The 17,043-nt window shown below is 40.9% G+C and overlaps 1 protein-coding gene across 3 annotated transcripts in view; it reads right to left on the bottom strand.

The window, feature by feature from the left end:
* aprt (adenine phosphoribosyltransferase) overlaps positions 1–15,598 on the bottom strand; it is a 30,064-nt gene extending 14,466 nt beyond the window's left edge. The window contains exons 1-5 of one of the 3 annotated variants that reach the window (XM_023963055.1): positions 15,473–15,598; positions 8,463–8,566; positions 7,606–7,739; positions 3,242–3,320; positions 1,607–2,349 (exon numbers count right to left, since the gene is read on the bottom strand). In XM_023963055.1, coding sequence (XP_023818823.1) covers positions 2,210–2,349; positions 3,242–3,320; positions 7,606–7,739; positions 8,463–8,566; positions 15,473–15,549 — 534 coding nt within the window. In that variant the 5' untranslated portion in view covers positions 15,550–15,598 and the 3' untranslated portion in view covers positions 1,607–2,209. Of the gene's footprint in view, positions 1–1,606; positions 2,350–2,912; positions 2,941–3,241; positions 3,321–7,605; positions 7,740–8,462; positions 8,567–15,472 lie in introns of those variants that run through there. The other 2 variants (XM_023963056.1, XR_002874687.1) reach the window with 2 other exon arrangements.
* Positions 15,599–17,043: the final 1,445 nt, after the last annotated feature.

Raw genomic sequence — 17,043 nt, 5'->3', positions numbered from 1 at the left:
TTAGATGACCTCACCCTTTCATTGACGTGTTCTCCCTACCATGCCAAAGGTGGATAAAGTGTCAGCAGGTAGTTTGAGACTGCTTGCACAGATTGCTGATGGTGGATGAAGGACACCTGTGTGGGAGGGCGTGGTCACATACAGAGCAGGGAGGCTGTTATTCTCTTATAGAGCACCAGTGCGCGGCCGACAGGGGGGGAGGACTGTTGGAGCCGGTGCGTGGGGTTCCTGACACTTGGGCACAGCCTGCAGCAGGAGGACTGTTGGAGCCTGTATCGTTTGAGTTTGGCCTGCTGCTGGAGCCAGAGACGCGAGGTCCGTGACATTTGGGTGCAACCTGCAAGGTGCAGGCAGGAGGAAGGCTTGGAGCCGGAGGTGCGCAATTCAGGACGCGGAGGCGGCAGAACACTGGCCACAGCCACCACAGGTCTTCATCGGGGCACGGACCAGTAAATCGTTCGCGTGGAAGAGGAGGGAGGCAGCACACCCTCAGGAAGATCTCACACTGCCATTTGGAGACGCAGAGGGGTGAACGGGCTTCACCCCTCCTAAAGTTAAGTGTGCCAGCTACACACCGAGCTTCTATGAGCAGCCTGTAGCTCAGTCACCAGTGGATTTTAATTGGGTTTTATATGGATTGACTTTTTACTCCTTTGCATGACTGTTTTTGTGTTTTTAAAACTATTTGTGGATTTGCCTTGTTTTAATTGCATGTGAACTGGTGGCTTGGAGTGCAGGCCTGCTCGTGTGAAGGACTTGGGTGTGGGACGAACATCAAGGTGGACACTTGGACAATGTGATATGGACAATTACTACCGCTGTTCTCCTGATGTGTTGGCTTTACATGTGTTTTATGTCATTTTTGTTTTTAGTTTTTTTACCATTTCTGGTTTTAGACTGTTTTTATTAAAACCGTTTAACTATCAGGGCTTTGGCTGTCTCTGGAGCAACTAGCAAACTCCCCAGCAGATCCCTAAAATTTTTGATTGCTTTGGGGCCTCACCCCCACACCTCTGACATAAAGGTGGAAAGATTTCATGTAATCCATGGACACCAGTGAAGATCAAAAATCATTGAAGAAAAAAGGTTCAGAGCACTGTCTAGTGGGTCTAGATGACCCAACTCCCAATGGTAAAGTGCCTAGGATAGCACAAGAGTTAACATCACCCAGTGAGGGCCCTTGGGCAAGACCCTTAATGCTACTGCCTCCCAAGCGCAGCTCGTCTGCAGCTCACCGCTCCCCCAGGGGATGGGTCAAATGCGGAGAACAAATTTGGCACACCTAGGTGTGACTTTTTTTCTTTCAATACCACTGAATAGTGAAGTTTTCCAGGTTCCTCGTGTTTCTTCAAGATAAGTGGAAATGAAATCTGTGTCCAAACAAACAAGTAAACTTTAATGAATGTCAAATCCATTCATTTTTCCACATCCAAAGAATCCAAAGGGAACATTCTAGACACTGGATGGTCACATGACTTTATTCAAAGTCTTTCCACACTGAGTTTTTGCTGCATCACATGTGTGTTGTCCGCTGATGCACTTGGTCATTTTTACCTTCTAGTAACATTAATCAACTGTATCTCAATCCAAATGGTATTTTCCAACGTCGATTATAGATTGATTTATTTCAGTTGGAAACCATGTCATAATGGTACAGGTCAATTTGATCAAGACCTTGCCTCAGATCTGGTTGGATTGTGGGAATAGAAATCGATTCGATTAATCGTTACACCCCTATCAACCGGATCTGCTTATTGGTTTTTGGGTGTTCCCTGCAGAACTGTGCAGGAGCCCTCCACTGTCAGTGGTCATACCACAGAGAACAAACACTGAAGTTTAGGAGGAGGAGCTGCAGGTTCTTCATGGTCCTGCAGACAAGAGGAAAGTCCCACGTTGTCGTCATCAGAGTAGTTGTAGCTAAGGAGGAGTCAGGTGCACCTGAACATATGTTCTTCAAACAGGAACAGTTTCCAGTATCTACTGCAAACAGAACTGCTACATCAGGACATGTTTGAAATCCTCCAAAAGATAACGGTACACCTGGAACATCCGTGCAAAGCAAACCTGTAATAATGCCAACCGGAATGTAAGCATCATCAGTCTCACTGGACCCACAAAGATCCAGTTTCTTTTCTTTTCTAAGTGGGATTCTGTTCAGAGCAGGAAGGAAGCAGCCACAGTCGCTTAACACCAGAGCCACAGAACTCTGTTAGTATTGGAGCAGAGAGAAGACGGTGTGTGGTTTCAGCCGCTCAGCACCACGCAGATCTTTGAGCTCGATCAGCACTAGGCACCCCAAAACCTGAGCCTTCAGACGCAGCAGCAGCTCACAGGCGGCACACAGCGTCCCTGCAGCACATGCACAGAGACACCATCACACAGATGAAAGTGGTGTGTCCAGGAGTTCTGTCATTTTCATTGTTTCACTAACTTTACTGCAGAAGGTGCTTCTGTTTTGAAAAAGACTTGACAAAAAGCCATTAGTCACTGTATGACAGGGTTTTTTTTTATTTTTTTTTTAACTTGTCCTGTCCAACAGCTGGGCAGACAGATGAGAGCTGAGGGCCTCTTGTGTTGGACATATTTTACTTTAACAAGAGGGGTTATTAATCTTCATACAAACCAAAGGTATGTCTGAATAAACCCCTTTTGTAATTGAAGCCAAACTTTATTAATTTCAATCATGTCTGAAAATCTTTGGTGTTGGACCGGACGGAAAAGGAAAGAAGGGAAGAAGAGAGAGGGACGCTAGAGAGAGGGGGGGGTAGGGGGTGATAATAGGAGGGGAAGGGGGATAAGACCATGAAGCAGCATACAGCAACAAGTTTACTGGTTGTTAATCATTATGGTAAGGTTCAAATGCAGTACAAAAAGGGCGGAGCCTGTCCACACACACACTCAAATGTTATAAACACACCTGCTAGCTGCAAAAATGTCCACCTGTCTACATGTACACAAAACAGTGTTCACGAACGCATACCTATGCCTTTAAACCAACTAGTGTGAAATATTTCAGTCATTCAGTCATGTAAGCTATTAGTGCAAAGGTGAGCTAACACCTGTGCTCAGGTGAGGTTTTATGTCACATCATTAGTCACTGTATGACAGGTTTTAAGTTCTTCTTTCTTGGTTGAATTTTCTTACTCATTTTGCCCAGTCTTAGATTTATTACCTGGGAAATGCTGGGTTTACGTAACATGAAGGAATAGCAGAAACCAGACTTGAGACCAAACAATCTCACCTCCTGTAGCCAGAAGGTCATCAATCAGTACAATCTTCTGAGCCGGTGACACAGCGTCCTCTTGGATCTCTAGCTCTGCCTGCAGAACAAAAAAAAAACAAACTAAAACCTCTTTAGGACCATAAACCTGGGTGGAAATGTCTGCTGGAACAAGATCCTACTGGGGGTCCAGCTGAGGTCAATGACTGATCAAGAATCTGGTTTTGATGAACATTAATGTTAAGAAAATGTATTTGCATTTATTCAGACATTGAGTTAGTTTAGTCAGATACCCATTTTTATGCCAAATGATAGTTTATGTTGGACTGTTTCTTCGTATGAGGCACAGCTGCTGCACAGGCGTTGGTCTGCACCCAGCTCCACTATCTTCAAATAAAGTCCAGCTGAACTCAAGGACGCAGACATGCAGTTTTTGGGACGATGCTAAACCCTTGAGGTTGAAGAGAGTTTTTCTATCTTAGAAATGTTGTGAATTATATGGATCTATTCTTTCCCTGAAGAAAGTTCCAGTTTGAGCTATTTCCTTGTGATTGCTTTTTACTAGCAACCAGTTGCTAGTAACTAGTTGCTAGTTCCAGCTCTGTAAATCAACCTCACCCTGGTACATACATTGATCTATGTGTCACTGACAACAGGTGAATATGGGCCGGTGGATTCTCTCAACCACTGCCTCCAACAGATCAGCGCGTGGATGCAGAACAACTTTCTCCAGCTAAACTCAAATAAGACCCAAGTTATTATTTTTGGCCCACAGAAACAAAGAGAAAGTGTCAGCAGCTACCTTCATTCTCTGTCTCTTAAACCCTCAAATCAAGTCAGAAATCTAGGGGTAATCATGGACTCTGACCTGAACTTTAACAGCCATATCAAGTCAGTAACATCAGCGGCATTTTACCATCTGAAAAACATTGCCAAAATCAAAAACATAGTGTCAATGCCAGACCTGGAGATACTTATTCATGCATTTGTCTCCAGCAGGTTAGACTACTGTAACGGCCTGCTCACCGGCCTCTCCAAACGAGCTGTAAAACAGCTTCAGTACATCCAGAATGCTGCTGCTGGAGTCCTGACCAGAACCAGGAAGTATGATCACATTAGTCCTGTGCTCAGGTCTCTGCACTGGCTCCCTGTACCTCAAAGAATAGACTTCAAAGCAGCTCTGCTTGTGTACAAGTCTCTCCATGGCCGAGCACCAAAGTACATCTCTGACATGTTAGTGCCATATGAACCATCTCGTACTCTGAGGACCTCAGGGACCGGCCTCCTGTTGATTCCCAGAGTCAGAACTAAACAAGGGGAATCAGCGTTTCAATATTCTGCAGCTAAAATCTGGAACAGCCTCCCTGAAGTCGTAAGACAGGCCTCTTCTGTGTTCATGTTCAAATCTAGACTTAAAACATTTCTGTTTAGCCGTGTATATGACTGAAAGGTCCTACCTGCACTTTTCTTTCCTTTCCTTCCTTTATTTTTAAATCAGTTTTCAAATTTTTTCTTTTTCTTTTAAAGTAAGTTTTACGTTGATTATTTCTATGATGTATTGTGATTTTAATGCATTTTTCTGTTTTGTGAAGCACCGTGAACTACTTTGTGTACGAATTGTGTTATACAAATAAACTTGCCTTGCCTTGAAATGAACATGGGATTTTGGAGCTAAAAACGTTATTCATATGATTACATATATGTGACCAAAATGCCCTATACACTCCCAGAAAATATGGTGCTGATTTGCCCCAGATGACCCAGAGTCTGAAACATCAATCATACAGTCATGACAGTGATGGACCGTACATTACCCACCGGGGCCTGTCACAAAGAGGAATAAAAGGTCAAGCTTTAACACCACAAAGCTCACAAGCTATTTAAAAATTCACCACCGCGATGTGTGGAAAGAACATGAAGCTGCCGACAGCGCTAGCGCTCATTCTGAAAAGAGAAAACTGCGGGGCCTGCATGGAAATAGCTGTCAGCGCCCTGCACTAGCATTGATAGTGAGCGTTTTTTTCTTCTGCTGCAAATGTGCTGGATGAAACATCAACCTGAAAGCAGAGATGCTACTTGTTGTCAGGAAAAATCTCCCATTGATCCAACCACAGTTAAAAGCAAAAAAAGAAATGTCATTGTGGTGGTTTATTTCTTTTTGTCATTCTGGTTTGTAAAATGCTTGAATGTTTATGTTTTTGAAAAGTTTATTTCTATGAGCAACCATTTATTTTGCACATCAGTTAAAAACTTTATAGTTATTATTTTGCACTTCAGTTTCAACGAAGCACTTTAAGATTAAACTATTTCTTTAGCACGTTATTATATCAGGCATTGAAAAGGTACCCTCAGGTACCTCAGTGGATGCCAGAGAATAAACGGCGTTCAAAAGACTTAGGTGTGTTAGTGAAAGACTGGCGTCCAGATATGAAACCGGTTTGATCCGGTCTAATCTCGAATCGAGTCGATTCATCTCGAAACGTATCTATTGCCATATTTCTCTGCGTAGCTGATAGCTTGCAGTTTAAACTGTGCTTCATGTATTATGTGCTTATGTGTATTTATGATCTTAATTGTGGTTCCGTAAAACAGTTTTGTCTCTAGTTGTTGGCAAAGTATGGAAGTAAATAGCTTGTAATCAATATTGAGTGCACTTATTGGATAGTAATTCCCACTTCAAACTTTATTTTTTGTATAGTGGTTTTCATTCAGGTTGAAAACACAAAGAACTTTACATAAAAGCAAATAAAAGTCATTAAAAAAATGAAAATTATATAAAACAGAAAACACAGGACACAATCCCTCCCTCACCAGATTCCTGAATCCATGGCAAACTTCAGTCTGTCATTGGAATTATCAATCAGGACAAAGGTCAAATCTGAGCAGGAGTTTGTTTTAAAAGGTTAAAAATAAATTCTGCCACTTCAGGACTTATACTAGTGCCCAATCATCAGGCTTTTTTTATTCAATTTCTGATCCCCCCCCCCCCCCCCCCCCCCACACACACACAGTTAAGGAAAGTAATAAGTAAAAACTGAGTAAAAACTCTTATTTTGTTATTTTACACTTGTTTTCCCTTGTCCAAAATAAAAAGGTTACTTACTTACATAAAGTCCCAGCTGTGTTTAAGTCCCACTTTGTAGTCTAGACTAAAAGCAGACAAACATTCCCCTTGAGAGTAGCACCATTTTCTAAAGGATTATCAATACAGCTCATATCTGGGCTCTAAGGTTTTAATTTAATTAAGAAACCCCGTCTTCTCCACGGAGAAGATGATGAAGCAGCAGGAGTCGCTGTCATTTAGTTTCTGTATTTGATGCTGTGTGTATAGAATGGAGACATCTAACATAAGGAATGTGTGACTTTGAATGTGGACGATCTCTGCTAGTGATGTTGTACTGGAATCGAAGATGTTGGTGTGGAGGGAATGTGTGTGCTTTGGTCGGCTTTGGTCAGCTGGAAGAAGCATTGTAGGGTGTGTTATGGGGTGTTTGATTTTACAGATTGTTCTTCATTGTTTTGTAAAGAGAAGGGCTTTTTGATCTCTTCTGTATTTCTTGTGTTTATCTCTGTTTGTACTTCTTTTATTTTTAATTGAACTGAATTGCATAGTAATAATAATGTTTTTTCACCAGTTCTTTGAGTTTGAGTTCCAAATCTTGTAATTGTTTTCTCTTTAGAATTATTGGTGAAACTTCATTATTATCGCTGTAATCCAAAAAACATTGAATTTCTAATTTCAAAATATCTTTAATTTCATTGTTATTTAGGATATTTGTGTTTAACCCTTCGGAGGGTAGATTTTGTTCAACTGCTTATGTCGAGTGTCAAATACTCGGGCTCATGGTCAGAGATGATAAAAGTACCAATGTCCTTTTTTGAACATCAGGAAAAAGTCAGTTCGGGAGTAAACATTGTGTGCTGTGGAATAGTGGGGATACTCTTGTCTTTTGGGATGTTTTCTCTCCAAATATCCACTATTTCAAATTCATTCATGACATTATCTTTATACCTATATTTTTGGTCTCTGATCACCCATTGGAACTGTCCATTTTGGGCTGTAATCTAATGTTGAAATCACCCCACAAATTAGGAGAATTAGTATTTATGGAATAATGGTCTCCATAAAGGGTTTATGGATAATTAGGATTTATGTAAAAACAAATAGGGAAAGTTGTAGGTACTGTACTATTCTCCATCCAACACAAGGTGAAGCCTTACGAAGATGAAACATTTAAAGTATTTACTGGGGAGTCAATACATAAGGGATAATGGCCGAAGAAATGTGCATTATCAGAACCATCCGATGCGAAGTCTAACTTTTGACTCCATCAACAGTGTTTTTGGTTCTGGGTTTATCGTAATCCAACCCCGGTCAGACTCACCTTGCCATACTCAAGGTCGTAGGCTGCAGTGACGGTGGTTCCAGGGAGCTTCCCCCTTTTCCTGACAGGAACAAAACCAATGCCCAACCTTTGGGCTAGCAAAGGCCCGAACAGGAACCCCCGAGCGTCAAGACCTGCACACATGGAACCAGTAAAACTGGGCAGGGTCCAGCAGCTGTCTAACTTAAACCAGATTAGACTGCATCAAACTAACTCCCACCTACACCAGAACAGTGCGAGCATTGTCATGGGTGGGTTATGTTCGTATTGTCTCCAATGTGCATGTACCACGGCACATATAAGCATGACTTTGATCATACAAGAGACATTTCTTGTCCCTAGTTGGTTTATGAAGTAAGATGCAGGGCTGCAGAGATAATGAACAGTTTTTCATATTCAGTTGGTTTTAGAGTATTTTTCAAAATTTCAGTACAAAAAGAATAGAAAAAAAAACATTTCCTGAATATTTCTGTTTTGAAGAATGGTCCAGATCTTTTACATAAGTTCTAGATGTATGAACAGTTTTGGTGTGCAGTTACACGACAGTTTGAACCAGGCTGAACCAGACTGTTCTGAACAAAAGCCTTAGAGCAGGGGTGGGCAATTCCAGGCCTCGAGGGCCGGTGTGTCTGCATGATTTCCAGATAATCTTGCCCTACTCATGGCTGATTACCTGGTTCAGGTGTGTCCAGCCAATTAGAACATGCCAGAGCAGGGTATGCTGGAAAACATGCAGGACTGCGGCCCTCAGTGCCCACCTCTGCCTTAGAGTCTGGTTTCTTGGGCTAAACAGGCGTTTCAATGAACAACTTAATCAGACTGTTAGTTTGATAGCTTGGACTGAGGTTGTGACCCACCTACAATGAGATCCACCTGCGGGTGTATGGTCCTCACCTGTTCCTCAAACAGGTCAATGGCAGCAGTTAGAGCAGGGGGGCTCTTCAAGATGGGACATATGTCTCTGCAGGCAGAACACAGGTTGGGTCAGAAGTTAGTCTGGGTTCTACAACAAAGCAGTTTTTTGGTTCTGGTGTACCGTCCTCCTGTGGCCAGAACTAGGGCTGGGTATTGCGTTCAACATGTCATCAACACCTGTGCTCAGGTGAGTGTTTATGTTCTTCTAAAATGGATGATGGAATGTAAAACAAAGGAGGGAGAGTGCCCAGCCATCCCCACACCAAGACCCCCGCCGCAGCAGCAGCGGCAGCCAGAACCCCCCCCCCCCCCCCCAACACCCACACGGCAGCAGATAGAGAACAACCGCCCCCCGGGCATTCTCATCCACCACCCAGGCCAGGGCCAGCAGGACCGCCACAGGGGTCCCCAAATCCAGAGATCAGGGAGCGCTCAATTCGGGGTCCCGCCGCAGTAGAGCACCCACAGACCCAGGAGGAGGACACCCAGGAGAAGGAGTGTTGTAAACATGGCCCGACCAGGCTTGTCCACAGTTGGAAATTTGTCACAGAAATATATCACAGCACTCAATGCTGTGATATATGCTGTGATATTCCTATTGGTCAGTCTGGAGAAGGTAGAGAAATCGTGGTATTCATGTTAATGATTTTACTCTAGAGCCGAGATCTAAGGGGCAAGTTGTCCATTTTTGCATATCTTTTTGCATGCTTTGTTCAATCAGGTCAAAATTTACTTCATATACTGTGTTGATCTCTCTAGTAAGTAAGACACCCAAATATTTGATTGCGGGGGTCCCCAAATCCAGGCCTCGAGGGCCAGTGTACTGCTGGTTTTCCAGAAAAGCTGCCTTATTTGCTGCTGATTACCTGGATCAGGTCTGTTGAGCCAATAAGGAGCTTTAGTGGCAGGTTGGTTGGAAAACATGTGGGACACCGGCCCTCGAGGCCTGGATTTAGGGACCCCTGTTTTATAGTCTTACTTTCTCATTTCAAATTGTAAGTTTCTTTAATCTGTTTAGACGGGGAGTAGTTTAGTGTAAGAATTTGGGTTTTATTTATATTAATTTTATATGCTGAATAGTAGGGGTGTAACGGTACATGTAGTTGGACCGAACCGTTTAGGTACAGGGTAGGCCTGCACAATATACCGCAAATTTATCGTTATCGCGACATCAAGCTGTGCAATATGCATACCGCAAAAGACGGCGAAAATCGCAATAATTGGTTACCTTAAATGTGCTAAAAGAAACTCATGGCAGCTTGAAATATTGAACAAATGAAATGGTTAAATCCCTTCATGCATTTAACCAATCAGAAGGACCCGTTTACGTTTTTGATCAATCAGATGAGCCCTTTATGTTTGATGTTTGCCTCCTACGTCGACGAGGGTCATTTGGAATATAATTTTTAAACTGTTGCAGTGAAATGGAAATGATGTTTTTTTTTTTTTGCTATTTGTTTATATACCGCAATTTATATCGTTATCGCAATATTAATTACCAATATCGCATATTGCGAGTTTTCCTCATATCGTGCAGCCCTAGTACAGGGGTTTTTGTTGGTTTTTTTTTGTTTCCCCACTAAATGTATTAACCTTACGCTGAGGCGGAACTAATGTTAACCGTGAGTTTCTTCTGAGACACTTAATGGTGTCTGCGCTTTTAGGAAGGAGGGGGTGCAGCGCAAGAGTGTGTGTGTGAGCGCACACTCCTCTAAAAGAATGGAGACTGGTTCTTTTATTAACCCACTCTGGAGGCTCTGAGGGTCCGAACGGGGAAGTGAACCCCAAAGGAAGATCCGCCTTCGGCCCTGGAGAGGATCTCCCCTGTGTTTTCCGACCACGGTCAGGAACCTTATTTCAGGAGGTTCAACAGCTATTAGGTGACGGCGGTGACAGTGAGCATGTCAACACTATCATGCAGACGCGAGGCCAGAGCTGGAGGAACCCCCCCCCCCATGTCTTTACGCTCTCCTGTGTGGGAACACTTTGGATTTGTTTGGATGAAAAGGAAAAGACAATTAAAATGTCCAAGTGTTTCGACATTTTATTGTTACACGAAGATAACGTATACCACAGATAACACATCTTATCTGTTAACACACTTAAAACAGCATCACCCGACTGTCAGGTCTACAAGAAAAAAAATGTGCAAGTACATTTTTTTTATTTATTTTTCAGGCCAGTGTTAATTATCAAAGGTTTTTGCTTCCTGACAGCTAATAATTTTAGTATTTTATATAGAAGATCGCCTACATAGATTAATTTTATTGTTGTTTTATAAAAACCAATAAAATCAAATTTCTGCCTTTTTTGTACCGAAAATGTACCGAACCGAGCCCTATGAAATTCTGAACCGAACCAAATTGAGATTTTAGTGTATTGTTACACCCCTACTGACTAGTGACCAAATAGTTTCAAAAGGTTCATCAATATAGGGAGCTCTTTGTCTGGGTTCTTTAGAAAAATTATTACGTCATCTATAAAGACGCCAATTATCTGCTTTTGTTCTGAAATGTTTCCGTCTCTCTGTAACCCAGTTTGATGACTTGCCTTCCTGTTTAGTCAGAGGACAAAAAAAAACCAAGAATAATGTCTCAATGCAAATACGAAAAATGTCATAAAGGTCAGGAGCAGTGATGAAAGTCAGGCAAGGAAAAAATCCCTGAACTTTTCTTTGAGCGATATGGCGGGCACAGAGCGAAATTTTGGAAAAATACGTGGTCTTAGATGCATTCTGGCAACTAGTTATTCACTTCTTTATCAAGAAACTAAGACTAATTGGAGCATCATGATTTGTCATTCAAACCCCTAGTTTGACTCTCCATTAAGGACTTGCTGGTCCCAAAAAAGAATTTGGAAAATTGCTCAAAGTAACACAATCCTACAATCTACGCTTTTCCTTAAAGCTGCAAAACATACAATTGCTAAAATATAGTAACATCAAAGCCCCAAATGGCAAAAAGAACACCAGTAACTATGATATTCTATGAAAATACCTCAGTTATTTATACATTATTTCTGCTTTAGAAATGACTGATGTACAACATCCACTTGCACTGTTTTCTCAAACTATAACTACATCAAAATATGGGATCTGCTTTAAACTATAATTCTATAACATAATACATCAATTCTTTAACACCAATACTAAGTAATCTGGGAAATATCAAAACAAACATACAAACTAAACTAAACATTGTAAACATTATTTTTTAAGGGAGTGTGGGTCCAAACCATCAAATACTTATAATTAATGTTAACTATACTGAACTAAATCATGGTAATTAGGAAATACAAATAAATTAGATAGAGAAATGTATTCAAAATAAAAACTGAAACTCAAAACTAAAATTGAAATTATTTCAAAATGTGGTTTTGAGATTATTTTACACAAAAAAGTATTTGACCTACACTACCTTAAAAATCTTTTTTTTCCAGCCAAGACCACTTCAATTTGTTTTTTATCGTCGTCTCACAACTGAGGTCGTGACCACGCTCAATAATGACGATGCCTGCCATTATTTTAACACAAATTTGATCGCAAACTCTTCAGATGTGTTTGTGAAAATTTAGCGTGGGTCCGCCAGTTTTGGTCTCTAGGGAAGCGAGTCATGCTGACCACGTGGTGCAGACAGAGCCAATCAGACCCGTCGACGCATCCGAAAGCAACTAAAACGTCCCGTCATTGGTCAATTAGGCCGGGAAGACGAGAGATGGCCACGACCATAGAGGAAGCGATCTGCGGAGAAATATAGAAAATAAAGCTAAAATTAGCTGATTTCAGACCATTTTTTGATCCGGAAAGCGATTTGTCCGTAGAGATCAGGTCTTTATTTCCCGGAAAGTACGTTCGGTTTGCTCAAAAACCCGGATTTCCGGGAATTCCCGGAAGACTTTCATCACTGAGGAGGAGAATGATTATATTCTGATCCCAATTATCAGGCTAAGCCTGAGCATTGCTGTCAGTTTCATACTTAGTAGTTGTTAGTCGGAAACAAGTGCTAAAAGGCAAAGGCTTCCAACGTACTGATAGCTGATTCACACAGGGGGACGTCCTAAGGGGTATACCGTATTTTCCGGACTATAAGTCGCACCAGCCCAAAAATGCATTATAAAGTAGAAAAAAACACAGATAAGTCGCACTGGACTATAAGTCGCATTTTGACGGGAAATTTATTTGACAAAATCTGAGACCAAGAACTAATAAGTTCCACAACCTCATATGACACAATCATAGCAGACTGTTTATCTCATAATTTCACAGTAATTCTTTCTCATACTTATTTATTTATTCTTTTCATGAAGCATCATTGGCCAACTAATACTCTGTTTTCATCCTGTATTTGTAGAAACAGTTGTCATTTTTATTGCATTTCTGAATCTATGAAATCATTGGAAAATAGAATATTATGTTGTTAGCCTTCAAGATCTTACTGTGAAAAAAAAGTTTGCTGATTCTCTGAGTCACTTAACATACTCTTAACACTTAACAGACCTCATACATCAAATTTAGCCAGGAGCATCATCTCTGTTCCTCACAAATGAACATAACAGGAGGGTTAACAATGTATTTATTTCAATTTATTTCTAATACAAGTCGCTGCGGAGTATAAGTCGCACCCCTTGCCAAACTATGAAAAAAAGGGCGACTTATAGTCCGGAAAATACGTTAGTTAGCCACTTGAGAGTACAAAAAGGAGACATTTGTATCACACAGGGCCACTCTGTGTCTGTCTCTTAAGAGAGACATTGGTTTGGTCCAGCGACTTGAAGGTAAACTAATTCTCTGTATAACTAAATTGTTGTCTTCCATACAGATCTGTGAAGGATAGAATTGTGTTTGTTTGTAATATAAATATTTATTTTCTGTCCATCATACAAATAAATCCTTTAAAAATAAGGCAATGTGATTTCCTGGACTTGTTTGTTACGTTCTGGCCATTGAAGTAGCTTTTCTCTCATGAACATTACAGATCTTTAACTTGAAAAATCAGTGAGTAACACTTTTATGGCTCTACTGCATTTTGGGATTTTTAACTGTCAGCACTTGGTAAGGTATGGAAGTATATTGCATTGTATGTAAAAAAAGATATAAACAAAACTTTTTTTAAATCGGTTCTATAAATTTATTTATAATATTTTCCAGAACTACAAAACCAAGGAACCCAAGCTCAGTTGTCTTTGTGCTTGTTCAATAATGGCTGCCATGAAACGCCACCCCATCTGAACAGGTTGCCGGTCGGTTGCAGGCTCACACACTCACTAGTGGACAACTTAAATACCTGTGAACTGAAATTTTGACAGTGGGAGGAAGCCAAGGTGACACACATGCACAGGGAGAACATGCCAACTCCAAACAGGACCTAGCCCGGATTTGAACTAGGGGTGTCACGATTTCAACTTTAAATCAAAATCGATCGAAATTAAGTCAATGTCTCGAACTTCAAATGAAAAAATGGAATCGTCGATGCTGCCACGCCCCCATGTTGCATCTGGTTACTTGCCAAGCGGAAAATGTGCTGAGTCTATTTGTTAATCTTTTTTTTTTTTTTTTTTTTTAAAGAAGTGCTGCGAGTCAACCTCCTCTAACAGCCACTCAAAAGATAGCATGGTAACTGCAGATGTAGGAGACCCATTGACAGAGCTTTAATCCCCTCCTCTTTCACGGAAGTTGCTGGTGTGGAGGTATTTTGGATTTCCAGTGCGTTATGTTGACAACGTTCGCGTTGTGAACAACAGCAACAAAAACAACGGTTTGCAAGCTGCGCTATGTATGTGCGTGTGCCGTATTCTCTCACGGGCAGCACGACTAACATGCAGGGCATCTCCGCAGGCACCACAAAAACATAGATTTATCTGTAAACCAACAACTACACAAACTTCTCTTCCGTCTTCATTTGAGTATTCATAGCCGCGGACATGCGACCTTGTTTGGGGGTGGAAAACTCCGGTTTTAGGCATTTAATTTGCATTCTAGAGCCCCTTCTAGTAGAACACATCTCACAGCTACAGTGATTCCCTCCATGTACAATAATGTCCTTGACGGTCTGAGCCGACCTTGAAAAAATATGAAAAAATACAATCATCATTGTCAGGGTAAAAAGTAGTAATCAGTGTGCTATATGTTCATCTGTTCAGAAATAGTTGAAGACACTTAATTGTTCAGAGACTATGGACACGTCTGTTTTCTTGTTTTTGGTTGTTTTGTTGTGAACTTGAATGTCTTCTTTTGTGAAGCAGACTGCACTTACAAAAGAGAAACTGGATGGCAGTTTATTTTAAGTTTTCAATTGACTACAGATATAAGTTATTGTAACATGTTGTTATTAAAAGTTTTTAATTTAAAGTTTAGTTTAAAAAATGACAATCTGTGCTTTAAAAAGAATGAATGTAAAAATCAAGAATCGAATCGAACTGTGATCTTAGAATGGAAAACACAATCGAATCGAGGATTTGGAGAATCGTGACACCCCTAATTTGAACCAGCACCTTCTCAACGTGAGCCCAGACCAGAGCTAACCACTTCATCCACATGCATCCCCTCCCATGTTCATGCCATTTTTATTTTGGTTAAGCTTCGAAAACCCTCTGCACGGTTAACTTTGTCAGATCTGACACAAGGGCATCATCATCAGCTTCAGCGCATCACTTTTCATTTGCAGAAAATAAACACTACAACTGAATAATCATCAAGCGATCAGTGAAAGATCAATGGAGCCAATTAGTTAGTGGATCTGCTGCATTCACGTGGCCATCTACAGAGGAGGAATCAACAGGTTTTTGTTTTTTTAATGTGCGCGCCCCCGCGGCTCATGAAATCCTGACGGGATGACTAACTTGGCACCACACGTGTTCTCCATTCTAGAGCAGCTTTGTTAGCTATTCAAACTGTACCAGGATAACCGGACCTAACTGTATTCCCGTTATGTTATAAGTTGGTGTTTAGTCTCACCTGAACTGGATCCCGGGTTTCGGAAAGTCCGGGAAGGTCCGGACGTGTTTTCGTAAAAGCTGCAGCTTCGACTCCATGTTCGTGCAGAGGAGACCTTTGATGCAACCGGAAAACCCTGTAGCGGAAGTAAACAAGTCCGGTATTCGTTTTTTTCCCCCTGAATATTTCTACAATAACGAATGAACAAAATGTAGTATGTGTCAGAACGTAACCTGTTCAGCCGTATTGTTGTATGAAAATGGTTTTGACTCTGGTTTTGTTTTCTTCCTGTGTTTGTGCATGCTTAGATGTACAAACACAGGAAGTTATTTTTAACTGAGTTGGGTCTAAACTATATGGGAGCATATCTGTCTCATTATTCAAATTAAAGTTTATACCCGAAATGCTTTTTATTTTCACAATAAAGCTGCGTTCGTTGACTTAAAAATAAAATGAAAAATCAATCCCCCAAACGGCTTTTTCTTCTTCTTCAACCATACTGTCGCCTAATTAAAATTCATTTATTCATTCATTCATTCATTCATCTTCTAATCCGTTTATCCCTTTCAGGGTGACGGGGCTGCTGGAGCCTATCCCGGCCACTTGTGGGTGAAGGCAGGGGACACCCTGGACGGGTCGCCAGTCTGTCACAGGGTAGAAGGTAAAGAAAATGGTATTTGACATTTCATTTTCAAAAAGTTCTCTTGTAAATGTGTATCAAAATTCAATAAGAAATATCTAATTTGAAAATGAAAATGGATTAACAGATATGCTTTTTTTAATTTAACAAAAATGTTTTTTATTTTCACAATGTAACTGCATTAACTGCTTAAAAAATAAAATTAAAAATCATTCTTCCAAAATTCTTTTTCATTTTCTACCTCAATACTGCACATTCATTCATTTAGTCATTTTTTTTTTTTCTTTTTTTTTTTTTCTTTTACTTGTCCTGTCCAATGGCTGAGCAAGCAGATCAGAGCTGGGTGCCTCTTGTATTGGACAGATTTTACTGTTACAATTGGGGTTTATGGATCTACAGACAGACTGAGTGTTTATTTGTATAAAACCCTTTTGTATTTGAGGCTAAGCTTTATTTACCATGTCTCCCAGAACCGTGTCTCCGGGCAGAGGAGCGGCTTTGGGATGGTGTGTGAGCCGGTGGAGGCGGCTTTTGAATGCATAAATGCTACTGCACGCAGTCCTGAGAAACCGTGTAAACAATAATGTGAATTTTGTGTCCAGACAAAATAAAGGCTGATGTTATTGTCACACATTTACCTGCAGCCAAGATGCCCATCGACTGCATTGATTTTAAGTGCTTCCAAATCTAAATGTTGTTAGCCTAATCCTAACCCTTCTCCTGGGTCTGTGCAGCTAAGAATAAAGCACTGGCCTCACGGATGTAAAAAGTTATGAGTGAACAGGCACTTAATAATAATCAGAACAATTATAAAAGCATATTTAGAATATCATCTTGTTCTATGCTGCAACTTTGTTTGTTTACAATGGAACTCACCATGTCTTCTTCTACTGTTGTTCAGGTATTTTGGACGGTTCTCTGCATGTCCAAAGGATTTGATGCCACCTAAGGC

Source organism: Oryzias latipes, chromosome 15, assembly GCF_002234675.1.
Source record: "Oryzias latipes chromosome 15, ASM223467v1".
Classification (NCBI taxonomy): Eukaryota; Metazoa; Chordata; class Actinopteri; order Beloniformes; family Adrianichthyidae; genus Oryzias; species Oryzias latipes.
The sequence above is the reverse complement of the archived record's forward strand: the minus strand, read 5'-3'. Positions and strand labels throughout refer to the sequence as shown.